Consider the following 25,517-nt stretch of genomic DNA (forward strand, 5'->3'; position numbering starts at 1 on the left):
GGACGGAGAGAACCCGATTTGAATGGCGGATGGCGGCGGGGAGGAGCGGAGAGATGTGCGGGTTAATGGGCGGGAGAGAGAGGAGGAGGATGAGTAAGTGAATGAGAAGAGGAGGCAAGACAGAGGGACTCGATGACAAGTGGCGGGTGGTTCGTCTCTCGAGTTCAGTCAGTATAAGTAGTAGAGTACAGATCAGCGGCGGGAATCAAGCAAAGCCGGAGCGGCAGAACGAGAGATGGACAGCATCATCATCATCACACTTAAAACCACGTTCCACGAATAACGTTATCATCGGTAAGTATAGTTCTTATTCAACTTTATGGTCCGTGTTTCATGCTATCACAAGCAAATGTTTGGAGGCGGACACATGAGTTGTGAGGAATGACCCCGTGGCTGATGACTACTCTATCATTGAAGGGCGGTCCCACTGCATGCACAGCCACTCGCCAAAGCACAGCCACCAAGTGCTCAGTGCACACGTCCGCCCCACCAACCACGAGCCGAACGGAACATCGAACACCTCTGTCACCTCACCACCCCTACTCTAGAATGCTCCCAACCCGCAATTAGTCTCCAAAACCTTCTCGCATCGCCACAAAATCACCCCGTGTGACAGCTCGGTTAAGGACCCGTAGTGAAGACTTAGTCTTTAGCTATGTCGCCTCGGCAAGCTTCTCTGCAGAGATACTATCCATACCTCATCGCCGGAGGTGCTCTGATCGCCCTGACCGCCGTATCGTACCGCCTCTACACCAACCAGACCCAATCTTCCCGCCGCTTGAGACGATCGAATGCCACCCGTCGTAGCGGTGCATCAAATTCCAGACGAAGGCAACAGAGCCGTGCCGCCGCCGCCACCTCCCCCGAGCCGGGAGGCGTCCTGAGCGATGAACAGCTCATGGAGGCCCTGAACCAGGTCGGAGACTTGACGGGACTTCCGCTGGATATTCCTGAAGCTGCGGCGGAGGCGCTCACAGAGACGGGGCATGCGGCGCAGCAGGCCCGTGGTGCACGAGGCGCAGCTGCTGGTGGTGCGACTGATCGGGAGCCTCGACCGGGGAGGAGGGACAGTGAGGCCGAGAGCGAATTCTCGTTCACGGCGGATACAAAGGAGAATGCCGAGAATCAGAACTTGCTGACGCTGCTCTACACTATTGCCCAGGTACCCACCCTCTGTCGACCCGCCGACTTGCTCTATGGAGATTGTTGCTGATGGAGTTCGCAGGACACAGCGCAGCGGGAATCCTACGTGCATCGCGGCGTGACGTGTAACAATTGCCAGATCATACCCATCCGCGGAATCCGCTACCGCTGCGCAAACTGCCTCGATTACGATCTGTGCGAAGTCTGTGAAGCCCTCGATGCTTGCCATCCAAAGACGCATCTGTTCTACAAGATCCGCATCCCGGCGCCGTTCATCGGTAACCCACGGCATGCCCAGACTCCTTGCTACCCCGGCAAACCGCAGCTCATGGCTATGTCCCTCAACTTGGAGGCCATGCGAGTGCTGGCGGATGAGACCAAGTGTATGTCACCCACCCCGCGGAGCGACGGTCGATTCGACAGACATGAGCTGACCCGAATCCACAGTTGAGCAAGTCGAACTGGAAGCGCTTTATGAGCAATTCAAGGTTCAAGCCGCCTCGGAACACAACGATCCCAAGTTCGGAATTCATGGCGCCATCTCTCGAGATACCTTTGACAAGTGTTTCGTCCCCAACACTTACCTCCATCCACCAGCACCAAACTTGATTTACGACCGCATGTTCCGATTTTACGACACGAACGGTGATGGAATGATCGATTTTGAAGAGTTCGTAATGGGTGTTGCCCTGACCAACAACAAGAGCAAGACTCCCGAAAAGCTCAAGCGCATATTCGCCGGCTACGATCTAGACGGCGATGGTTACGTCGAGCGAAAGGACTTCTTACGAATGTTCAAATCCTTCTACTCGCTGAGCAAAGTGCTAGTGAAAGACATAGTAGCGTCACTAGGCGACGAGCTCTACGAGCAAGGCCACATGGAGCAAGCCTTGAACGGCCGCCAACCCATCTCCGCCGTCTTCACTTCCTCGATCCCTCCGGCAAGACGCACATGGGAAAAGCCCGCATCAGCACTCGACGACTCCGACTCAGAGGCCGACTCCTCCTCGCCCGTGGTACTCCCTAGTTCTAAGGACCACATGGCGGCGGGCAAGCTGCAGGAAGCGTTGGACGCCTCGGCGCTCTCGCCTTCCACTGCCACGGGCCGCGACATGATCGAGACTAAGAGGAGATCGGACTTTTGGGCGCCCATGGACGCTGACGAGTACGATCTTATGCTCCCCGAGGAGGAGAGGGACGTCGGTAGTGAGGTCCTGTTCCATCTCGCCATCCGCGGAATTAATGAGCTGCTGGATCTCTTGTTTAAGGAGAAGGAGTGGGCGGCTGTTGAAGCAAGAATGGAGGATGAAGTCCCGACGAAGGAGGAGGAGAAGCAGCCTGAGGAGAAGCAGCCTGAAGAGATGCAGCCTGAAGAGACGCAGCTTGAGGAGAAGCAGCCTGAAGGTAAGGGTCAACAGCCCACGATCGAGCCATCCGAAACCGAAACCAAAGACCAGGCCGTCCCCGCCAAAGACGGAGAAAAGGAAGACAAAGACAATGCCGAAGCCAATGCCGAAGCCAATGCGGAAGCCGATGCGGAAGCCGATGCGCAACGGGAGCGTGAAAAAGAAGAGCAAGACAAAAAAGATAATGCGGAAGCAACTGCGCAACGGGAGCGTGAAAAGCGTGCGGCTATGCGGGCGGCTATGCGCGAGGAAATAAAGGAGCGTGGCGGTGAGGGACGTCTCAACTTTGACGAGTTCAAGGCGATCATGACGGGAAGCGGGGCCCCGGGACTGGACTTTGTGGGCACGTGGACGGATCTGGCTGGCTTCTAGCAGTTGCTAGTTGCACACGTATGTACTTGTACCTAGTTGGTCACTTACTTGCAATGCTGTTCTGTTCTGTTCCCCGTCTGGCTTGTTGGTGTTTTTTTTTGTTCTTAACGGAGTTGGAGTGGGTTTAGTTTACGTTTTGCTTTTGGGGGATGGACTCGGAGGGGTGGTGACTGTTGTGCATTGTATGATACGATGTCGGGGGCTGTGATAATGGACATGACGAACGAGTAGATGGCTGGTGGCTACTGCCTGATATTTTATACCACGGTCCCGCTCGACCACACGCCTATGATATCACTTGATCCGTATGGATACCCTAACGCGAACCTGGAGACAAGATACATTCATGCTGGTCATTCCACATCCAATAAATACTCTCTGACATCCCTCCACGCTGCCAGTCTCTAATCCCAATATTTGATGACACAATCCAGCCCCGCACTGGCGACCTTACTAGTCTCCTGCGGATGCCACTGGGCGGCCACAACGGGGCCATCACTCGCCTGGAACTTATGGTACAACTTGCAGCTCTTCCAGTCCCAGAAGCAGAGCCATCCTCCGCTGTCACCGGACATGAGGAACTGTCCGTCGGGGGAGATATCGATATCGATAGCATAACCGGCGTTGTTGTGTCCTCTGAACGCCTTCTTCCTGTTCTGCCGGAACTTGTCGGTAGCCGCGTAGACGACGACCTGGTTGTCGCCGCTCTGGTAGGCCACGTACTTCCCGCTCGGGTGTGGCGCCGCCCGCACCATGCTGTACATGTACGGCTCGGCGATGAACTTGATGGGGACCGGGATGCCGTATTCCCACGCGCGCAGCGATTTGTCGTCGGAGGTGGTGATGAACCGGCGGTCTTCGTCGACGAAGGTGATGGTGTTTACCGGGCCGAGATGGTGGTCGTATTCTTGCACCATCTCTTCGGTGCGAGTGTCGAACTGCACAATCTTCTTGTCCGACATACCGGCGAGAAATTCGTGCGGCTGAGACGGGTTGAAACGTATTACGTGTGGGATTTTGCCCGTCGTGAAGCGGTGGAGGCATTTGCCTGTTTCGGTGTCCCAGAGCTTCATGTACCGGTCGTAGGAGGCTGAAAGGAAATTTTCGCCGGTGGGAGTGAATGTGATGTCTGTTACTGCCTTGGAGTGGCCGTTGTAGGTTCGTAGCAGCTCGCGCTGGTGGTAGACATCCCAGATCTGTTATGATGATGTGAGTATGTAAATGGAGGCGAAAGAGGAAGAAGAGGTACTGACCTTCACCTTGGAGTCGCTCGAAGAAGATAGCAGCAAGTGACCCGCGCCGGGGAAGAAGCGCAACGCAGTAATGGGTTTCGTATGGCCCTTCCAAGTATGCACCAGTTTCTTTGGAATGAAATTCGTCTGGGTCCCCGGCTCCTTCTTCAAGTCGACGTCCAAATCCTGAGGAACATGCATATACGATCTTCCCTGGTAATCGTACATGTCGGTTCCGTGGAACTCCGAGTTCTCTTTGCCCACACCGCCAGTATTGACATCCAGGTATTCGCGACCAGCCTTGTCGATGATGGGGTTCGACACGGGCGCGACCACTTCCTCCTCCTCTGCTGCCTCCTCTTCCTCATACTCCTCACCCTCCTCGTCATCCCGTATCGCCATTGCCGCCTCATTGTACCGCGCCCACGGCCCCAAATACGCCCCATCACCATCCAGCACCGCCGCATCCCCTTTGTTCTGCCTCTTCCTCCGTATCGCCTCAGTCTCCTTCTTACTCGGCCGCAGCTGGACGACATCCTTCCCGCCATGTGCAACCACGGCATTCTGATCGCCGACGAATCCCTCGCCGACCGCCGCGTACCCAAGCGAGTTGAAAGTGCGGTGCTGCGCACGGAACGTCGCATCGCTGATGCCACTCTGCTCAGCATACCCGGTGGGGACGTTCTTGCGCTTCCTACTAGTCGCGTCGGTTCCCAGGAACGGATTCTGCGGGCCCGCCTCCGGCGCCGAAAGCTGGTCGTACGACATGTTGTGCGTGATGCTCCGGTCGGTCGGCTTGATCAGTGACTGCCGGAGCTGCATAGGGTCCTCGAGCGAGACGTCGGGCGCCGCGGTGATTCTGGTCGTCATGGTCGTGATGGAGGGCGCGTACGCGGTCGGCGCACTCGGCATCTCGTCATCGCTGCTGGAATTGTAGTCGACTAGACCCATGGCTGTGGTGTCGTGGTCGGTGTCGGGGTATGTGTAAAGTTGGTGAAGCTGGAAGACGTGGAGCTGGTTGTTGGATCGGTGTGGCACTGTGCCACAGTTGAGCCCCATGCAGGGGTGAGGGCGAGGGTGAGAGTTTGTGATGCTAGATTCAAACACCACCCGATATCGATATCGCATCGCTTCCAAGACAGAAGGCTATTGTTCCTCGTCTTTTCGCTAGTTCCCGTGAGTCTTGCTCACACACTCTATTGAACGTCAACTCGTTGACTCTTGAATTCTACATATAAGAGATACATTACGCACTTAACATTGATATATACCTTTAGGCTGGCAGAGCATACTATTTCCTCCCATGGGGCTAGGGAAGTGTACAAACGAGCCGAAAAATAGCCATTAAACGGTCCGGTTGCTCCTGCATGTACCTATTCCATGTGCATCCCCGGATTATCCAAAGGTTATTTTCTCCGATGTTATCCGCGTGGTCTTTCCCGTACCTGTTATAGGTTTACCACGCCATACCGCCAAACCTAACCTACACCTTTCAAGTTAGCGTATAGCAAATATAATAGATCGATTTTGCGTGGCCACCTGAAGTACCGTTCAGTCCCGTGGGTGGGTCTGGCACGGGGCGTTTGCACGACCTCCCCACTACGTTTGTAGGTAGTTCGCATTCAACTTGTAGATGCCAGGAGGGAGAAGTATATATACTTACGTGCACCTTGCCCGGTGGGGAAAAAAAGGCCACTCACGGTTACTGGACTTCCTACCCAAGTACATACATCATAGATACTCGGTTTAAACGCAAAAAGATCACTATCATGTCTTTCAACCATCACCACAGCAGAATCCGTTCTCCGCCGGTCCGTCCGCGCGGTCCCTGCAAACATTGTACCCCCCGCTCGACGTTTCCCATGTACAGCCGCCGCTACATCCGTGCGGACGGCTTCGTGGTATACTGCCGTAATTGTGGCAGGGAAATATGCAAAGACTACCGCTTGGCTTTCTCGCAGCAGTTGATCGAGTGGTATCGGTTTGAGGCGCAGTAGGGACAGGTACATAGGAATTGATCGCCTTGTAAAGATGATGTTTGGGAGTCTAGGCTTAAGTGTAAGCCTCTAGACATTGAATAATCAAGGCTGTTACGTGAAACATGGCCTATGCGTACAAGATGAGAGAGAGTCGATCACGTGATATTGAATCATGAGGAAAGGTGGTGATGAGTGAGAGATAATGATTTTGGTCGTTTCACCGAGTTCTGGGGGGTTTTGTCTCATTTGGTATTTGTTGTTCTTGCCTATCGGTCTTACATAACGGGTGCTTTTTTGGCAGTGGGGTATATATAGTACATTCATTGGCATATGTTCCAAGGGTATCGCTTACTGTGCGGCTATGGACATACATGTAACCATTCACCCATGATCCATCCACCATTCATCCTTCCATCCATCCTTCCAACCATCCATCCTTCCAAGCATCCAAGCATCCTTCCAATCATCCATCCATCCCTCCAACCAACCAACCAATCGGGCCTTTGCCTTATCTACAGAGCAGCCACCAAAGCCGGATACCACTTATCCGAGATCTTCTGGTTTCCGCTGTCGATGGGGTGAACACCATCCGTGGTATCCGTTGCCGTAGAGAACCCAGTCCACTGATCCACGACGGTGATCGGGCTCTGACTCGTGGTCTTACCGGTGGCCCAAGCGGGGATGGCAGCATTGAAGTTGATGACCCTTTGAGCACACTCACTGCAGCCCGAGGGATTCATGGGGAGGATTTTCGCCACCTATATTTCCGTGCACTGGGTCAGCGCCGCACATCATCTTCTACTCTCTCCTTCTTCTTCAGGAGACGTACCAAGATCTTCATGCTAGGGTTGTTGGCCCGCATCTGATCGACGAGCGTCGAGAAGGCGCTGAGAATGGTGGCCGGCGCGATGTTGTTCCACACGTCGTTGGTTCCCAGGTGCATGATGACGATGTTGGGGTTAGTGGCGGACAGCCACCCCGGGAGAAGGCTCTGGCTCGCGATGTTGGTGGCGAGATATCCGCCGTGGCCCTCGTTGTCGCCGTCGTAGGTAACGCCGCAGCCTTGGGCTGGCAGGGTGCCGACCATGTCGATGTTTGTGTAGCCGTTGTTCCTGGAGAAATAGTGTTAGTACATATATGGGATACGAGCGGAGGGAAGTCGGTGAATACCAGAGACGGTTGTAGAGCGTTGCCCTCCAGCACCCAGGGGATCCCGTGATGGAGTCGCCGAGGGGCATGACCTTTGTGGCGGCCTGGACGGAGCCAGCAAGGACAGCGATGGCGGAGAAGATAGTGAGGAAACGCATTGTTGCTTTTAATTTTCTGCTTGGGGCTGTTGAGCTGATACCGAACACATCGAGGCCATCCTAAGGTGTTTATATAGCTTCTGGCCTGGTGCAATATGTCATGAGGACTGATATAGTGGTGCCGCGAAGGCACCGACAGCTCGACAGGTATGACTTCCCGAAATCTCCGTCCATGCTGAGATGTCGGCTCATATGTAGGGTATGATGCATCTGCATAACCCAGGCACTATAAAAGACGGCTGGTTGTTCTTCGGCCGAGGTTCCGGACTTTGAACATTCACTGGCTGATTGAGCACGAAGAGTGCGGACTTCCTAGCTACTTGTGGTTGGATGGCGCCAAATCCACGCCTTGTTGTCTCCCGTGTTCTGTGACGGGATGTATTTGTAGGTCGCGCCGATTGGCCTGGTCAGTTGACAGTTGTCAGTGGACAGTGGACCGGGAACAAGGGCCAGCGGGAGGGGAGACGAACCGGAGTTATACACGTCCACAGGCAATCACCCATCGGCCTGAATCACCGACCGTTCCTGATCCCACATCGGCCCCACCACCACCACTACCACCACCACCTAATAACCCACCACCCCCACTTAGATCTCCAGCTCAAGCCGTTCCTGAATCCCGTCGCCTACCTAGCTGCAGCTGCCTACCCCTGCCGAAAATTTTGCAATGCGTATGTACTTGCCTACCTATGCATATTCAATAAGCTTTCCCCGCAACACACACGAGCGGGAACGAGCCGAAGTCTCCGCCTGCCAATCTCTACTCGGCGGAAGGGATGCGATTTGGAACCGAGAGATTCTCCCGTATATATCCACCGCGAGATGGATGTTTCCGTGTAAGAAATAAAGTAAAAGAAAATTCTGGGGGAAGATCAATATGGAGAAATGCAAGCGACTAGTTATTGAGGGGAGAGTGTATGCATATGAAGGGCTGGGGTAGGACGTAGGAGGGGTTCGCTTGCGGAGATGTCAGTAGGTATTTGTATGGGGCTGTATCCTGGCACAATGGACTCTGGAGTCTGGAGAACCGTATTTACAAAGTAACCACCTATATTTACTCGTATAGGTACTTCTTACTGTACCTACATCCTACTTGGGCACCTGGGCCTGCGACGCCGCTAGAGATGAAAATCAACAACATCGTTCACGGAGATAATAACTCATTGAGACGAGTACTGTAAGTCATGTCTCGTAACCACGGTTGCTCCCACGCAAATAATAACTCACTGAAATCAGAGGTGTGTACTACAATCCATGTCTCATAACTACGGTTGCCCTCACACAACTAATCTAGTCTAGCCTTCACCCCTCATCCCTCACAGCTTGTACTGCCCCGAGGTCTCGTTCTCGATTACATCGAACAACGGTCTTCCACTGAACCAGCCGGCCCACTCGCCCCCAATGAGTTTATGCGTGGCTTTCGCCTCGTCCTCCCCAATCTTGACCGTCTGCCCCGCCGCATCCGCCAGCAACTGGACCTTACAGCACTTCTCCATGCTCATGAACCAGAACACGCACGCCTCCACACTACCTCCCGTCGCAAGGATGCCATGGTTCCCTAGGAGGGCCGCCTTCCTCCCTTCCAGTGCCTGGGCAATCTTGATGCCCTCCTCCTCCTCCAACACGACGCCATTAAACTCCTTGAACACTATGTGGTCGTTATAGAACACGCACGAGTCCTGCGAGATCATGTCGAGTTCCTTGTGGAGGGTGCAGAACGCGCGGCCGTACAAGCTGTGTGCGTGGGCAGCGCAGACGACGTCGGGGCGGGCCGCATGGATCGCCGAGTGGATTGCGAATGCGGCGGCGTTGAGGTTGCGCAGCGGGCCCGAGTCGCCGAGGATCCGCCCGGCGTGGTCGACATGCAGGAGGTCCGACGAGGTTATCAGCGAGAAGTGCGTGCCGAACGGATTCACCCAGAAGGTGTGCGGGTCGACAGGATCGCGGATGGTAATGTGACCAGCTACAGGGCGGATCGGTTAACGTTGTTTCAACCAACGGGAGGTACTAGTAGTTGGGGAGGGTTTTTACCAACTCCTTCATCGAAGCCATGCTTTGCGAAGATTCGGAATGCGGCGGCCAGGCGCTCCTTAAGGTACTTTCGCTCCTCGAACTTGTCGGTGAACTTAGGAGGGCGGGGCATGGGCGAACTGAAGTCGTCGGTATTGGTCTTCATAATGAGCTCCTCCTGCTCCGGGTCTGCAGTTATTGGTGCTGGGGGAGACATTTCGTTGACGGTTAACGGCTGCCGAGTTTAGGTAAAGCTAAGTAGAGTAGTTGCTTGGGTCTGCGTGAAATCACATATCGGTAGACGGTAGAACACCTTTAAATACACCCGCTCACCATTGCACGAGATGGGGTTTCCTACAGGCGCTTTGTAAGTATGAGGGGTCTGACACGTTAGGTACGGCAAGCTAGAGTAACCGTAATTGCGGGGTACAGCGACGATCCCGAGGCACAACCGGACGATACATATCGATTTGTATGTACATACAGCGTCAGTGTGATGATTCCTCCAGGCTATGGAGGCTTTTACGCAGGGCATGACTCCTTCGGTAATCGTGAGTAATCCTCTAAGATATGAATGAAGGCCTCAATCCACACGGTCCAATCAATGGAGTCCTTCCTAGGCCATATCATTATCTGTTGCCATCGTGTTGAGGTCGAAAAGCGCTTGAAGCCTTGAACAGCCATTGTATCAAAAAATGAAAGATGGCATTATGGCACGTCTGTGGGTCCTCCCAAGTCCTATTTCTTGAGCACGCTGACGCCGATACCTATTGGCCAACCTCCAAGGGCATGCCATCTTGTGCTCGTCACCGAAGCTGAGATGGTGGCCTTGATCCGTCTCGTGATGAGATGGGCGGTGGTCAATGTCGCCGCGCGATGCCTTCATGGAAGGAGGCACAAGTGGCATGGCCAATCGTGTCAGAGTTGTGAGTCCGATGACTATGTACCAACACGAGGGATTGGTGAGAAATGCTTAGAAAGGCCTCATCCTCCTTCGCAGTCGTGATCCGACGGGTAGATATCATCGCCTGCGTGTGCATTAGCGGTGGTTTTGTTGGAAACCTTTACTACAGAAACATACCTGCATATCAAGTCTGCCCCGCGGTACCACTCCGGTGACTCGATGCACGCTCTTACAGCGACATGTGATCGGGCACAATCGAATGAATGGTGGCTTCAAGCCACAGGGACTTGGCTTCCCGTCTTAACCCACGCACCACCTCTCACTCATGATGACTCGAAGTGGGGCATAGGCACAGGGACCTCGCGTAGTGTCCTGGATCCACGCTTCTGGCTAAGTGGTAGTTAAGGCCGTATGCAATAATATCTGGATATTAAATTGATTCTTTCTCTCTCTCTCCGGATCCACGCTTCTATGTGCTCTAGCAAGACCGTACGCGAAAATAAATAATCGATTCTCTCTCTCTCCCTCTGGATCCACGCTAAGTGGTCCCACCCAGACAACCCCCACATCACATCATAAGGAAGGTTTAGAATTCCCAAAAACTTTCTAGTTATTACGAAACCCCTCACAACCACAACGGCCAGTCACGAAAAAAAAAAGCATAATGCCCATAAATCAGGTACCGTACCGTCTTGCACTCGCAACAGTGTCCGCTAACCCCTCCGTGTGCTGCAGCCTTCCAACCAGATCCGCCTCACCAATGTCGCCATAGTGCGGCTGAAGAAAGGTACCGACTTCTTATCTTTTATCGACCTCCGCTGCCCCACTATCGTCGTCCCTACTAACACCTCACTCCGACCGATAGGCAAGAAGCGCTTCGAGATCGCCTGCTACAAGAACAAAGTCCTCGAATACCGCTCCGGCGTGTGCGTCCCCCGGCTTGCCTTACCTTGCCTTGCCAGCATTCCAACTGACGTCTCCTAGCGAAAACGATCTCGACGAAGTCCTGCAAACCGACCAAGTATTCATCAACGTATCGAAGGGGGCCCTAGCGCCCAAAGCGGACCTTCAGAAAGCGTTCGGCGCGAGCACCTCCACAGCGGACATCGTGCGCGAGATCCTCCAGAAGGGCGAGCTACAAGTGGGCGAGAAGGAACGGGGCGCGAAGCTCGACCAGATTCACGCGGAGGTGATCAGCATCGTCGCGTCGAAATGTGTCGACCCCGGCAGCAAGCGCGTGTACACGTCGACGATGGTGGAGAAGGCGCTGGCGGAGCTCGCGACGAAGGAGGGCGGCGGATGGCATGGCGTCAAGGATAGTAAGAGCGCGAAGGCCCAGGCCCTCGAGGCTATCAAGGCGCTGGTCGCTGCACAGATCATCCCTATCGCCCGCGCGAGAATGAGGCTCAGGATCACTGGGAATAAGAAGTGCAAGGAGAAGGTTATGGAACATGTCGAGCAGGTCGAGGCGGAGGAGTTCCTGCAGAGCGGGGATTGGGAGTGCACCGGGTTCGTCGAGCCTGGGAAGTACAAGCTCCTGGCGGATATCGTAGCCGGCGAGACGAAAGGTCGTGGACGGGTCGAGATTCTGGATACTGCAGTGAGTGTTGGCGTCGAGTCGCAGAGTTCGGAACCGGAGCTAACGGTTGGCGACAGGTTGTGCATGAAGGAGACAATTAGACGGGCGTTTAATAATGAATCGGTTTCTGCCAACAACCCACCACTGCATCGTATTGTCACCATCCAATTAACATCGTGCTCGACAGCGGCCCATTAGAGTACATACAAGCGGCCTGTCCAAAGTGATCAAAGCTGTAACAAGCTGTAGCACCGTAATTCAAGGATGACAATCGCCGGTTCGGGCTGCCCATCATTCGGGGTTGACCGCCACCGAAGTTATGCATACTCCATGTTTGAGACAGGGACTAGGACGGACAGAATGTCCATACCTTGCGGACCCGCACTAGTGTGCCCGCGGTATTGATCCTGATCCTGACCTTACTTACGTGCAGCTTATCGGCCGGATTACCAGGCCATGTAGCAGTCCGAGCGGTCTTCCGCCCGAGATGACCACCGGACGGCAGTCCAGACCTGCTACCTAGAACCGCTACCTATGACAGCCAGTCCGGCGACTACATACAGTCCGGATCGCTGACTGGCTAGCTTGCGTCGAGACGGCCGGACGGAATCGGACTACCCACATATGGTCCGTCCGATTGCACGATTATCAGGCCCCGCGCCCGCGTCACAAGTATCACTCGGCTAGGCGGTCGACCTCGCACGGAATGAACCGGCCGCAAGTACGTACCTCTGCCGTGCCATAGCACCGTCCGCATCCTCCAAGACGGCTAAGGCGTGCTTGCATCGGATGGCTGTCAACGCCCGCATGAGAAGACTGTCAACCAACACCCGCATGAGATGGGCTGGGCCGACTGGCCGCTGAACGCCAATCGTTCGGTTCGAGCTTCGGGTGTTGGCTATGTAACCAACTACTGGCTGCACTAGGGAAGTGTCGGCCGTCAGGAAGCATGAAGGTAGAGTACATACCGATGTCATGCGGCGAGTTACCCGAGGTCTACAGAGATGAGCAGTGCAGTGTCTAGACTTCTAGCATAGTGGTGTCTAGTACTGGCAGAGGGGGTGTTGGTGACGCAAGATATGTTCACGGTTTTCAATCATGCAGCCAATTCAAGTCCAGTTACATCTGAGTGTGTGTGTGTGTGTGTGAGGCCAAAAATGCCAGTATTTTGTTTCGCTAACCAAGAAAAATCCCTAAAATATCCAAACAAAAGAAAATCAAACTACCTATGGAGGAGGAGGTCGATGCCAGCAACTCTTACTCCATGTTCTGCTTCTTCCTCTCCTCGAAGATCTCGACGGCAATCTCAGCGGCACGAACACCAGAGATGGCCATGGAGCCGAAGATGGGGCCCATACGGCAGGCTTTATTATGAGTCAGTCACCGATTGCAGTTGGTAGGGGGAAAGTAAGGGAGAACTCACATCCGTCGGCCTCGGCCAACTCCATACCACCGATGATCATACCGGGAACGACCTCACGGGTACCCTTGACGATCTGGTCCTCAGCGGTCTTCATGTCGAGACCACGCATGCCTCCAAGCTTCTCGTAGGCACCGATGGATACGAGACGCTTGATGGAGAAAGCACCCCATGGTCCGTCGTGTCCGGTGGTAGAGATGACCAGAGGAGCGTTGATGGTGTTGGGGTCCATGCAGGATTGGTCCTGATCATCCATCAGTACTTTGTTCACAGGTGTTGATGGTGGAATATGGTGGGTAACTCACATCGTGGTGCATGGTGACGAGAGTCCAGTTGGTGACGACACCGGCAATGCGAAGGTTGCCCGACTCGTCCTTGCGGGTGATCAGGTCCTCAACACAGGTGGCGTTGAAGAGCTTGACGTTGGGGAAACGCAGAACCTTGGCCAGAAGGGTGGAGGTGAAGAGAGCGGCGTGCTTAACGACAACGTAGTCACCCTCCTCCTCGTAAGGAACATCAATCTCGTCGAGGAACTTCTCGGCCGGTCGTCGCATGACCATGGCGGAGAAGAGCTGACCACCGAGCCAGGCACCACCACCTATGTCAATCCGTCAGTCGGAGATCATCATCGTATATTTTACAAGTTATCTTACCGGGAGAGACGTTGGCCTCAATGATGGCGATTTTGAGGTCAGGGCGGGCCTTGGCCAGCTTGTAAGCAGCGGACAGACCGCAAGAACCGGCACCGATGATGACGACGTCGGACTCGGCGTAGGTGTCGAGGTCCTGGAAGTAACGGCGGGTCATGGCGCGGGAGACGGTGCTCTCACGGATGTGAGTGAACGCGAAGTTCTCCCATTTCTTAGCGCTCTCGGTCTGGTGAACGGTGGCCACGGCGGTGGCAACACCGGCGGTTGCGGCGGCAACGGCAGCCTTTCCCTGAGGAACGACGACCTCAACGGGGGTTTCTATGAAAGTAGGGGCCATTGTTGATATGACTGCTGAGAGTAAGCACAACCAAATCCCGAGGACCGGGAAACGCAAAGCAGAGGGGAGGAGGGGGGAGGGGGGGATGAAGCATGTTCCTTTTCGCAAGTATTATCTTGATCAAGTTAAGACGGTATAATCTCAGAACGAATGTCTTCCATCATCCCTCTCTCGCGAAAGAGGTAGGATGATGGCAGACAGACGGACACCCGTTATGCTCTCACCAATGAACATTACCTCGATCATAGATAGCAACTATTGCGATAGGCACCATGCCGTCTTCCCACACCACCACCACCGCCACCGCCAACGTCTTTGCTAGACGGGAGGACTGAATACATTTGAAGCTGTGTCCGAACTGTAAGTATCAGCAACGCCATTCAAGCCACTTCAGGCAGAAGGGGTTGGAAGGGAGAAGTGAAGAATAAAGTGATCATTGCAGCAGCAGCATTGTGTATACGAACGTATGGAAGAAGAAGATTTGTTTTCTGAGATGAGGATGAGTCGAGGTTGAGGAATGAGCACCTTTGAGATGGCGGACCTGAGCCCTTTATATCTGGCCCTCCCTCCCTCCATCCTCCTCTTCCCTGGCCCAACGACAGCCCACCGCCCAGTCCGAAGTGGGGTAGGGTGTGCAAAAAAGTTCGCGAAGCGGGGTACGTCTCGTACCGGCAAAAATCGAGCATATTTTTTTGAGGTCTCACACATGTATGTAGACCGACCTACCACACTACTCCATTCAGGATGGGATGCATCGACGCCCAGGCTGCGGTGTTTGGTGCGGGATTAGAGTTAGTTTGATTCCAGTAGAAGCCCCGCCAGTGTCAGACAAGGATCGTGATCAACGAGATCTGCAGAATTTTGCCGAAGTACGGCATGTGCCATGGAGGTTCCCTAGCAATAATAATCTAATCCAGTTGTTATCGTGAAGTCGAACACAGCATGTGAACTGCAACCGGAGGGGAGGCAACACATGCAACACCAGATACTTTTTGACGATGAATTGACCGTTCCAACGCCCGAAGATAGATATCTGGAGCATCCTCTTCCCCAGGAATCGAAGGATGTCCGGATGCGGGCGCGGGGGAGCGGGGCAGTGTAAACAAACAAACAAACGAAGGAACCCCCCACCATAATTCATATCGCTATCCCCCACTCCTTAGTCGGGATGAATCGGTCAATTGTGGACCGGAGATCAGGGCGTGCACGGCAAAACCTGATCTTGGAAGGGCATTGCCCATCCCGCAACCAGCAAGAGTCATTTGGCATGGGTGCTGCTGCCATCTGCGGTCGATATAACCCCGCTAGTCTCGAGCTGGCCGCTACGCCATATGGGCTAGACGAAGAAGATGTCATCGGTTCGAGAGCGAGAAGCAGAGGAGAGCCGACCGAAGAGTTATGGTGAGAAGCACTGACTAACTAAATCCTCCAACGCCCCTCGCCGCCGTCACCACCGGAGAAAACCGGCCCCATGAAGAAAAGTGATATAGAAAGAAAAAGAGCAAAGGAAATTCAGGCAAAGCAGGCAGACAGAGAACATCGTACATAAATATACGAGATGCATGATACATTCCGCCGATGGAAATGAAAATGAAAATGAAAAAACTCCTTAGCTAAGAAACAACACAGAAGAAAAGATATCCAAAAAGAAAGGACAGAGGGAGAGATGGAGGGAGAGAAACGATTCACAAACCTGGCAAAAAGCAGAACAACCATATGTAGGTACCCCAAGATCTTCCCCCCGCACCCCCCGCGCACACACACATTTCAAAAAGATACACAAGCAAGCAGTACAACCATCACATCAATTCATGAACACATTCGTCGTCGTTAAGGGTGCCTGGCTGTCTACTACATGATGATGAACTGTTTGTGGTACGTTAGTATCATATCAGGGCGGTGATGCTATGTCAAACATACATCAATCAGTTTGTCAGTGAGAGCAGCGCATCGGCTCTCTCTGTCAACCGTCGTTTTGAACGATGTAGAAGTCCAAATTCCAGACAATCCACAATCATCCAGGAACATGTTCAACTTCTCCTTCATATTCTTCCGCTGGGGGAACATGTTGTTCTTGGAGACGGCGCACATCAGGGCATTCGCTTCCTTCAGGAGCGCCGGGTTGTGAGACGTGCCGAGAACGGTCTCGAGGTGATCGATCAAGTGGTCGTACCTGCATGAACCAAAGAAGTTAGTTTAAGGAAGTATACAGGAAAGGATGGGCTGCACGAACATCAACACTAGCACTTCAGGCCGCCTCTGCGCCATGTGCGTGAAGAATACTAGAGCATGCTTCTGTATGATCTCCTCGCAAGTCTTGAAGTCGATGATAGCCAGGACACCATTCAACAGCAGGTTTCGCTCCGACATCATCTCGATCGGAGGGATGTTCGACCACACGTTGATATCCGAATCGTCGATCGACAATCCAACCATCCACATAAGCTCCTTGATGTCGCTCGGGTTCGAGGCGCGTGTTACGACCATCGCCAGGTAAGGTGGTATGGGAGTATCCTTCGTCCAGCGTGGCAGTTCCGGCATGTTTGCTGCGCCGACTTCCACGAAAGCTGTAAGGGCACTGATGGCGGCCGGCTTTGTGGATGGACTTTGGAGGCCCTTCGTCAGTGTTGCAGCCATTGCGAAATGGAAGTTATCAACGTCGAATTTGATGCCATATAGCTCGTCAATATCCATAGCAGCCTCGTCGACCAAAGCTTTCCCCTGCAGGAGCACATGGCCTAACTTGTTGTTCTTAAATTCGCCGGATTTGGCAAGTGTCCGAAGGGTGGCTTCCAAGAGACCTGCAGAGCAATTGAACACCATTCCAGAGCCTAGACGGACCAATGACACTGCAACCCAGAACAACTGATGAAGATATCGAGATGTTGGCGAGAGGTTGTCCATCATCTTCGTCAGACTGGTGATGATGCTAGTCAGCATCTCGTTGTCTCCGTTTTCGACGAACCGAGTCAGGGCATTGCGCAGGACCACCAGCACTTGATAGAGCAAGTCGTCATCAACATCCTCTCGCGCTAAACATCCCATGACTGCGAACGCTCGTGGTTGGATGGCCGGGTTGCTTTGGAAGGCAGTGCTCGCCACCAAACTCATCCATCGTGCTCGCCATATGTTCGCCATGTCCATTGTAGGCGCGGCAACAGCGATGATGTCGAGAAGCAAGTTTGTGATCTGTTCCATCGACGTCGACGTGGAATTCTCTGACCGCTGTTCTTGGATCGCTGTAGCATCCCTCGACGTCGGTCTGTTCAAGCTGAAGAGCAGACGCATCTTCGGCTCATTAAGAGATACTAGAACCTGTTTCAATTGTGCTAGGTTCGAATCCTCCAACGGAAAAGACGTCGATATGGAGTGAACGGTATTCACCAGTAAGCTATGAACTGCCACACGGACCGGGGACTGGCCACAGTTGACGATCATCGTGATGACATGGAAGAGCTCGGGCAAGAACATCTGCGCCTGGATACGGCTGTCGAAGGAGATCGCGAGGCATATCTTGAGCAGCACGCAAATCTCATTCCAAGCGTGATTGTCAACAAGATGGCGTGTTGCGCGAAGTGTCGACTTATTGAGAGCCTTCCGGAGCCTCGCGATGACCTTGCTGCGGATCGTGAGAGTCTCGAAGGACGAACAGATGGACCCAATGGTTTCAGCACCGTCCGACCCAAACCCAAAGTTCATGGCAGCCTTGATCAATTCTTCCAGGAAAACGTCTAGAAGACCTTCGTCTTTCCCGATGATAAACCAGGCGTTCTGCTGAAACGATGTGTAAAGCTTAGGCTCTTTCACGGTTATGTCGATGATCTTTCGTGCGATGACAGCCAGTCTCTCACGGCCTCGTTCCGGATCCTCGCCACCCATCAAAACGTGCGAGTGAAGGTTCGCAAGCCATGGCGCCATGTAGAGAATGTTCAGAGGGCGTTGTCGAGGATGTGACTTATCCCATCCAATGAAGAACTCGGTGAGGAAGTCAAAGGTGAGCTGGGGTTCCGTAGCAGCTAATTTTTCGCTCACGCCGACAATGAGTGTCACAGCATCAGGGGGTATGCTCAAACCTGAACCCCATAAATTAGCAAACACAACATGTGGTGAGAGGACCATTTCAACCAACCTTTAGCATTCACAAATTGTCTGTCAAGGTTGAACTGAAATGCTTGGCAGAGGGCGCACAGCAGATTGTACGCGGCAAGACGCAGAGCGGGATCAACGCTCGCCATATTCATCAATGAGATGTTGAGCATCGTACCCGGAACGTCTTCCGGACGAATGGTCCTTTCGCTAAGCTTGGAAGGCTTGTTATCGCTGGAATACTTGGCTTTCGACGACTTGAGTGTCTTGAGGATATCATTCTTCTTCGGACTCGAGAAGTAGAAGGAGGTCTTCCCACCATCGGTTTTGATTCCGAATGCATTTTCCTCGTCGGTATGGTAAGCCGCATTTGCTTCTTCAACATCCGAAAGTCTGAAGATGTCGTTCACGTTGACCAAGATTCTAAACCCTGGGTACAACTCTTGTCGTTTGACAGGTGTAATCTGAATGTACTGACTGCCGACCTTGAAGATGACCTCCGTATTTCCCTTGGTCATCGACAGCCTAGTGATGTTGTGGAAGACGTATCTCGAGTCGCTCAAAAAGCTCATCGTTTCCCTTGGCAGATGCAAACTTCCTAGATTGAAGTGTTGCTGCAGCTCCCCTAAACTTCCCAACATGATGAATTCGATTTGGCTAGGGTGCCAAGGGTTGTTTTCATCCTTCACGGCATGCCGTAATGCTCGTCTCATGAACTTTCGATAGGCACTATTCATGTTGTAGACGTATAATCGGGAGTAATTCTTGATCATTTCTGGCGGCATGAGGGAATCGATCTTCCTGTAGACTTCATCTGGTAGTTCGTTGTTAAGACTGTAGCACGTCGCATCGACGAGTACAGCGAAAGGCTTGTGCCACATTCGGCTTGCGATCTTCGAGAATCAGCACGTTACGTCGGAGGGTGAGAACTGAAGAGGACGAACCTTGAGGTAGCAGTATGCTAGCAAATCCGGATCAACTGTCTCGATGTTGATGTTCCGTTGGACAAAGCAGATCACCGACATCCCGTCCTTAGTTTCACCTCCGTCGTACACTATCCTCGCCGACAGAATGCTTTCGACACTGCGGCCAGAGTTCCTCAGCATGAAGTGCTGATACCGTGAGTATGCTGGCTGAACACTCCCAGTAATCTGGGGTCTCCCGAGAGAGATATCGAGCGGTGGGGCACCGAGGGTCGAAATCAATGCCGAGAACTTATTGATTGAAATTTGGAGCTCGGAAGGAGGCAGTTCGCTGAAGGACTTGTCTCCATTTGGACGTTGTCGTCTGGCTTTCTCCTCGAAGATAAGCTTGTGGCGGACAGTCTCCCAATGATCGTACAGAAATCGATGCAAAGCCACACTGCTACCGAAATCGAAGGATTCTTGAAGTTGAATAACCTCGTTGGCCTTTGGAGGGATAGAGATATTGCGGAGGAAAGTGATGACCTCGCAAATATTTCCAGTCAGGAAGTCGTTGAGTGGGATCATATACGCCTCTTTCGCGCCAAAGAGAACATTGTTGGCCAGATTTTGGATGATCTTCGCAATCAACATCAATCCTCTTCGCATCTCTTTGGTGGGTATTAGATCGACTAGGCCTTCAGAATCCGGGGCGACAATAGCTGGGCAAAAGAATCGAAGAAAGATGAAAGCGCCCACGGCAGTGTATTTGGCCTCGGGAAAGCGGTCGGCAACGCACGAGCTGATGGTATGGCAAATTCTGCGGAACGAGTCCGGAAGGAAGGGTCCCGACTTCGTGATCTCGCTGATGAATATCTTCGCAATAACCCGCAGCTGTTCCTCATTTGCATACAACACTTCCGGGCATGATGTTCGCGCAGGATCCAATTCAAGATCCAAAACGGCGGACGAAAGGATCAACCGTTTGATCGTCTCTTGCAGCACTTTCTTAAGATAGTCCGAGCCCTTCCATTTTGCGAATACGGACAGCATCTTGGTGGCCACGCAGTTCCGTCGGAGGAGCTCCGATTCACTCTCGGTGTTGGCAACCTCTTGTTCGATGAGTGCCTTCAGCAGAGTCAACCCCAAGCCGCGGGAATCGAAGATGTTTAGTAGCGCCACCGTGAGCTCATCGACTTCACTGCTCGGGCAGCATACACACAAGGCCAGTGCAAACTTCAAATCGTTGACAAGTAGCTGTTGAGTGTGCATTGTCAGTGGCTTGCAATATACGAGCGAGACAATCGGCAACTCACATCGATCAACTTCTCGTACTTCTCTCCAATGGCAGAATCACCAAGTGCACCAAACTCGGTTCCTTGAGTCAAGATATTGGTAAGGACATGCATGAAAGCCGTCCTGGTCTCCAAGGACTCATGGTAGCCGATTTCCAGGGAAAACTTCAGACCAACGTCTACGTTCGCACTCAGGAGGTTGGAGAGAGCTTGAATGGCCAATTCCTGGAACGATGCAGCGTCATCCCTAGCTAACGATGCAGTCTGGAGGTCTTTGCGACGGTCACCCTCGAGTTGACTAAAGTCGAGCAATGAGAGAAACGAAGTGAAATAGCTGCAAAACATTTGAGAGCGTGCATCCACCACATCGGCATCATGAGAGGAATCGGGCGGCTGGAGCGGCAAGCGATACAACAGATTGACCAGAGCTCGTAAGCATGCTCTGTCAAGGTCCCTCTGCAAACGAACGAACTCGTCTCGCCTGAATCCTTGACCAATATACGCGGTCTCGGCTTTGGACGGCCTCGACATCCACTCCGACAAGATCTGCAGCAGGCTGTTTCGCACGCGGACATCTTGCCTTAGATTGACGATCTCCTTCTTCCGCGCTACCAGTTCGACAAGATTACACATTCTGATCTTGATGCGGAGAGTCGTGTAGTCCTCCTTCAAGGTATGCAGATACCGAGCCAGACTTAGGGTCATTGCTCCCAGATCCACAGTGAGGAATGTGTCTTGTGCGTCCTCCAGCCGCTCGACAATAGTCTTCAGCAATGAGCAAACCTGCTCCGCGAACAATGTCCGACTCTCGCTGACGGCGTCCTTTAGCGGGTCAAGCACAATGTTAAGTTCCGTTTCCAATGACCGAAAGAGTTGTAGATAGAGCCTAGGATTGAGTTCTGTCCCAAGGACCTCCCGTATGTTTTCTCGGACACTAACGAGCTTGCAAACAAGCAACTGCAGACACTGCTTCATAAACCGCTCCAGCAGCGACATGGTATCCCCATCGCTCGTAATCCGGTCGATCCATTTTAGGCCAACCATGGTAGCGTCGATAACTCGCATGTGTGGAGGGACATGAGCGGGAATGTCGGCAATACAGCACCCACCGATGGATGCCAGGAATCCGGAGTAATTCCGCCATTCGGCATGGAGTCGATCTTCCAAGCGACCAGTAACAGCAACACCCTGGGAAAGTATGTGCTTGCAGAGAGTCCGCCACCTAGTGAAGACAGACTCCCAGGCAGTTAGTATCCCGGGGCTCGGGACAGACATTCTGGTCAGAAGCTTCCTCAACCGTTTCTGGAACGCCACCGGTCCGGTGATCCGGAATGTCTGTAGCGAAAGTTCTGAATAAACCGGGAAATTCCTCATCAGCGTCAGGTTTGACCTGGCTAGATCCTCCGGGTTCTCGGTCAACCGGCCCTCTTCGCAGAGCAAAGCGATCGCATGTGTTGTGACCGAGCAGATGTCCAAGTCACTGGAACAAAGGAGAACCAGAAAAGATATTTCCAGCGACACATTGGCCTTGATTCTTTCAGGAATGTCAGAAACACCAATGGTGAAATCCTGACTAAAAGGTAAGTCATCCTCGTCACCATTAGCGGCACTGGCGGCAGTTTTTAGTACCTTCCGAGACTGTATGATGTTGACCCGCGTCTCGAGGTAACCGTGAACTAGTTCCAGCATGCTCTTGAGGCCCGGGTCACGGAAATCGAAGTCCAATAGCTTTTTAGAGAGCGTTGCTACAATCGCGGATCTAAGAAAACACATCAGCCATCGAACGCATATACTTTCAGGGCATGAAACTCACGTTCCCCTCCAGAAGAACTCGAGCACTTTGTCATCGTTTTCCTGATGACCCTCCATGTGCGTCGCAACCCGGAATGCTTCTGGTGACAACAGCCTCCGGGCGAAGATGACAGTAGAGTTTCGTACAAATTCGTCGTCATCACAGATCAACTTGAGAATAGAATCAATCGATTTTTCGAGCATTTGATCCCACTTCTCTCCGTAGGCGTGAAGGCTCTCGTAGAGGAGTAACGGACGGATTTTGAGTAGCTCAAGCAACTGATAGAGGAGCTCGACGGACCCAATGCTGTCTGTGGATATGTTCTTGTGGCGCATCTTTTCCATGATCGCTCCGTTGTTGAACGGAGCGCTGCCAGCGCTCACAGCCTTTCGCATACTAGATATGCCATGGAGGTATTCTCTCAGGTCCGGCGCAATGGCTTCGAATAGCAGCGAGTACTGCTCCGGTTTCGGCTGACTCGCAAGGACTGCGGCACCGGCAAAGACGGTGATCTTGAACGACATCGGAGAGTTCTTGTCCAAGCACCTCGGGACCAGATGCTCCACCACCAGATCGGGCGATAGCCTTGCCAAGCTGACGAATGCCTTTATCAAGACGTCTCGATCCATACTGTCATCCATCGCCGGTGGGCCAGGGGAAGGTTTCTTGAAAATCTCTTCCCTCATGTCGTTCTGGATATCCAGTGCGAAGCTCAACAGGGCGCTATCGGTGTCGTTGGCGAATAAACTTCCAGCCCGACATATGGTAATAAGGCATGAAGCTGCTATATCTGCAGACTTGAGCTGCCGTAGGGCTTGTCGCAAGTTATTCAGGAACACAATCTTTTTCGCTAGAGAACTGCCGCGCTGCGATCCACTCATGTCTGCATGGACAAAGACTTCTGGAAGTAGGAGAACTAGGGCCGTCTGTAATGGCCAGATGACGGCCCTCCGTTTTGTGCCGTCGGTCAACGAGCCCGCAAAATCGAACAACACATCCGCTCCGCCTTCGAGTCGTTGCTGCGATTGGTGCAACTGTACAAAATCCCTAGGGTGCGAATCGATCCATCTATGGATTGCCTCCGGTAACAGCGCAGCAAGCATATTCTGGGATGATTTCCGTAAAGGCAGGAAACTGTTACTGATCTCCTGGAGCACCAAAGAAAGCTTCTTCTGGTTGAGTGACAGGTGAGCTATGAACTGCAGTCCGCTAGCATCCAGGTCTTCCGCGCTTTGCCGCAATGTCTTCAGTTTCGATCTCATGGTCTGGTATACAAGCGGCCAATTGGAGGCACTCAAGAATTCGATAACTTTGAACGTGGCCTTGTCCAGCTCGTTCGGTTTCTTTGGAAGTCCATCTAAGCTTCGCTCCTCGGCTTGGGCCCCCTTCCCCACTTGTAGCTCGTCGACATTGGGGCTCGACGTTAACTTCAACAGCAGTTCCATAGTATATCTGGCCTGCCCTTCGTCCAATGGTGGCGGATCAACGTCTCGTCGTCTGGATCTTCGCGGCGGCAATCCCCCGTTGGCTGTGGCATCGTTGTTTGGGGTCTCCGGTTTTCGCGACGCATCGGCGGCATCCCAATTCGCAGCCGTACAGTCGGCCAAAAGCTCCACCAGGTACGTCTGGGTCAGGAGCACGAGTTGCGGTCGGTTCCTCGGCGAAAGCTGCTCGTATGGCTGCAATGGAACTTCGTCAACAATGTCCTCGATATATCTCTCTCGCGCGTGCTCCGGGGGACGGGGGGCGTGGGAGGGGGTTGGAACGGGAGTGTCAATGAACCCTCGATATGCTCTCCAATTGATTCACAATAGCCGCTACCAGTATGTCGAGCTGCGACTTTGCTATCTCAATCATGGTGCGACGCGACAGCGCCACAACCTCATCACGTCGAACATCATTCAAGTCATCCCCAGTCCGATTTGGAAGCTATGCCTCAAGTCAGCGACCGATCCTTCTCCCCGAAGCCGACGCCATCTGTCATCGATCACACACCCTCGCCGAGAGCCGCTCCAGTAACGTCTGCACCAGCTTGCGATCCCCGTCCATGGAGGCAATCGCGCGTGGTTACCGTATCGTGTCTGCGTGTACGGGGGGGGTGGAGGTGGTGGCGATGGTGGTGGTGGTGGTGGTTGGCTGGCTCGTTCGAAAGTATGGATCGGCACTTGAGACGTGTGGAGAGGTGGATCGTTTTCGCTCTTTCAACCTGCTATGGACATTGGCTTCGCGCTTTGGGGTCGGAGAGGAAGCGGGGGCGGTCGAGCGGGGCGCGGCAGCTGGGCGTGGAGGGTGAGACAGGTTGGGGTTTTGAGGTGTGATCGAGAGAGCAAGAAGATTCGTAGCCGGAGCGAGAGAAGGTAAGATGAACTGTGGATGGGTTGCTCGCACGGAGATTAGATATAACGGGCACACGCTAAGGAAGGCCGGATGAGTTACGTAGAATGACAAGCGGACGCCCACGTGAGGCTCACACAGGTCATAAGGTTGGTTACTCGGAAGAAGAATGCGGGCTCACAGACAACCGGTGAAGGAAAGATCTTTTTTGGCCACCAAGACTAGAGGCCGTTTCCTCAGTGCATAGTATAGGTAGCATGTACTATACAGCTGGCGGCATGGGTGAGGGCCCGCATCGGAAAACCGGCCGCTCTCGCTACACTGCCCGCACCCCTCCTGCCCCATCTTTACCGCTTCGCACGCTCCCCACCACCACTACAACTACTACATACAAGGCACGCTCATTGCTATTCGTCCTCGATCACATCACCATCATAGGCCCTCACTCTGCAGTCAAACATCCCCGTCAGACCCGGTCCTGAGCTGCTTCTGCCGGACCCAAAGCCTAGGTACTTACATTATGTACTTAGGCATCAGCTCATTGTCGGAGAAGGATCAACACCCCGCCGTCCGAGGGCTCGCAGGCCCGCAAATGCAACCCCCACTCAGCATCCACCACCACTACCCACCACTCTAGTCCACTACTGTCACATTCATCCGGACTAATCCCCACGGAGAATCATCATACTGACACTCAGTCCGGCTCCCGATGTCCGATACCAGGGAATTCTACGCGGCTTCGATGTGCTGTTATTGTTGTGTGGGCTGC

At 53.2% G+C, this 25,517-nt stretch overlaps 7 protein-coding genes across 7 annotated transcripts; 2 read left to right on the forward strand and 5 right to left on the reverse strand.

Annotated features, from left to right (window-relative positions):
• The first annotated feature begins 419 nt into the window (after positions 1–419).
• BZA05DRAFT_366191 (uncharacterized protein) lies at positions 420–3,185 on the forward strand. Its single transcript, XM_051481523.1, has 3 exons — positions 420–1,162; positions 1,226–1,526; positions 1,591–3,185. Exons 1-3 carry the CDS (start codon positions 656–658, stop codon positions 2,919–2,921), a joined length of 2,139 nt encoding a protein of 712 aa, XP_051344329.1. The 5' UTR covers positions 420–655; the 3' UTR covers positions 2,922–3,185.
• On the reverse strand, positions 3,186–5,154 carry BZA05DRAFT_366194 (WD40-repeat-containing domain protein). The gene is made up of 2 exons (XM_051481524.1): positions 4,175–5,154; positions 3,186–4,117 (listed from the first exon to the last, which is right to left on the reverse strand). The coding sequence occupies exons 1-2, from the start codon at positions 5,102–5,104 to the stop codon at positions 3,326–3,328; spliced, it is 1,722 nt and encodes a 573-aa protein (XP_051344330.1). The 5' UTR covers positions 5,105–5,154; the 3' UTR covers positions 3,186–3,325.
• Positions 5,155–6,583: 1,429 nt separating this feature from the next.
• On the reverse strand, positions 6,584–7,749 carry BZA05DRAFT_11720 (SGNH hydrolase-type esterase domain-containing protein). The gene is made up of 3 exons (XM_051478642.1): positions 7,303–7,749; positions 6,962–7,244; positions 6,584–6,890 (listed from the first exon to the last, which is right to left on the reverse strand). The coding sequence occupies exons 1-3, from the start codon at positions 7,437–7,439 to the stop codon at positions 6,645–6,647; spliced, it is 666 nt and encodes a 221-aa protein (XP_051344331.1). The 5' UTR covers positions 7,440–7,749; the 3' UTR covers positions 6,584–6,644.
• Positions 7,750–8,626: 877 nt separating this feature from the next.
• On the reverse strand, positions 8,627–9,980 carry BZA05DRAFT_366197 (class II aldolase/adducin domain protein). The gene is made up of 2 exons (XM_051481525.1): positions 9,471–9,980; positions 8,627–9,402 (listed from the first exon to the last, which is right to left on the reverse strand). Exons 1-2 carry the CDS (start codon positions 9,664–9,666, stop codon positions 8,756–8,758), a joined length of 843 nt encoding a protein of 280 aa, XP_051344332.1. The 5' UTR covers positions 9,667–9,980; the 3' UTR covers positions 8,627–8,755.
• A 796-nt stretch (positions 9,981–10,776) lies between these two features.
• BZA05DRAFT_382280 (SBDS protein C-terminal domain-containing protein) lies at positions 10,777–12,199 on the forward strand. The gene is made up of 5 exons (XM_051482095.1): positions 10,777–11,032; positions 11,089–11,140; positions 11,219–11,279; positions 11,338–11,953; positions 12,010–12,199. Exons 1-5 carry the CDS (start codon positions 11,018–11,020, stop codon positions 12,031–12,033), a joined length of 768 nt encoding a protein of 255 aa, XP_051344333.1. The 5' UTR covers positions 10,777–11,017; the 3' UTR covers positions 12,034–12,199.
• An 811-nt stretch (positions 12,200–13,010) lies between these two features.
• On the reverse strand, positions 13,011–14,350 carry BZA05DRAFT_382285 (thiazole biosynthetic enzyme). The gene is made up of 4 exons (XM_051482096.1): positions 14,006–14,350; positions 13,658–13,950; positions 13,356–13,596; positions 13,011–13,296 (listed from the first exon to the last, which is right to left on the reverse strand). Exons 1-4 carry the CDS (start codon positions 14,337–14,339, stop codon positions 13,190–13,192), a joined length of 975 nt encoding a protein of 324 aa, XP_051344334.1. The 5' UTR covers positions 14,340–14,350; the 3' UTR covers positions 13,011–13,189.
• A 1,362-nt stretch (positions 14,351–15,712) lies between these two features.
• Positions 15,713–24,941, reverse strand: BZA05DRAFT_382290 (uncharacterized protein). The gene is made up of 9 exons (XM_051482097.1): positions 24,410–24,941; positions 24,197–24,343; positions 22,436–24,093; positions 20,644–22,381; positions 19,370–20,584; positions 18,469–19,318; positions 16,573–18,412; positions 16,260–16,512; positions 15,713–16,205 (listed from the first exon to the last, which is right to left on the reverse strand). The coding sequence occupies exons 1-9, from the start codon at positions 24,461–24,463 to the stop codon at positions 16,191–16,193; spliced, it is 7,770 nt and encodes a 2,589-aa protein (XP_051344335.1). The 5' UTR covers positions 24,464–24,941; the 3' UTR covers positions 15,713–16,190.
• Positions 24,942–25,517: the final 576 nt, after the last annotated feature.

Source organism: Tricharina praecox, assembly GCF_024521635.1.
Source record: "Tricharina praecox strain CBS 144465 chromosome Unknown BZA05scaffold_1, whole genome shotgun sequence".
In the NCBI taxonomy this organism is placed as follows: Eukaryota; Fungi; Ascomycota; class Pezizomycetes; order Pezizales; family Pyronemataceae; genus Tricharina; species Tricharina praecox.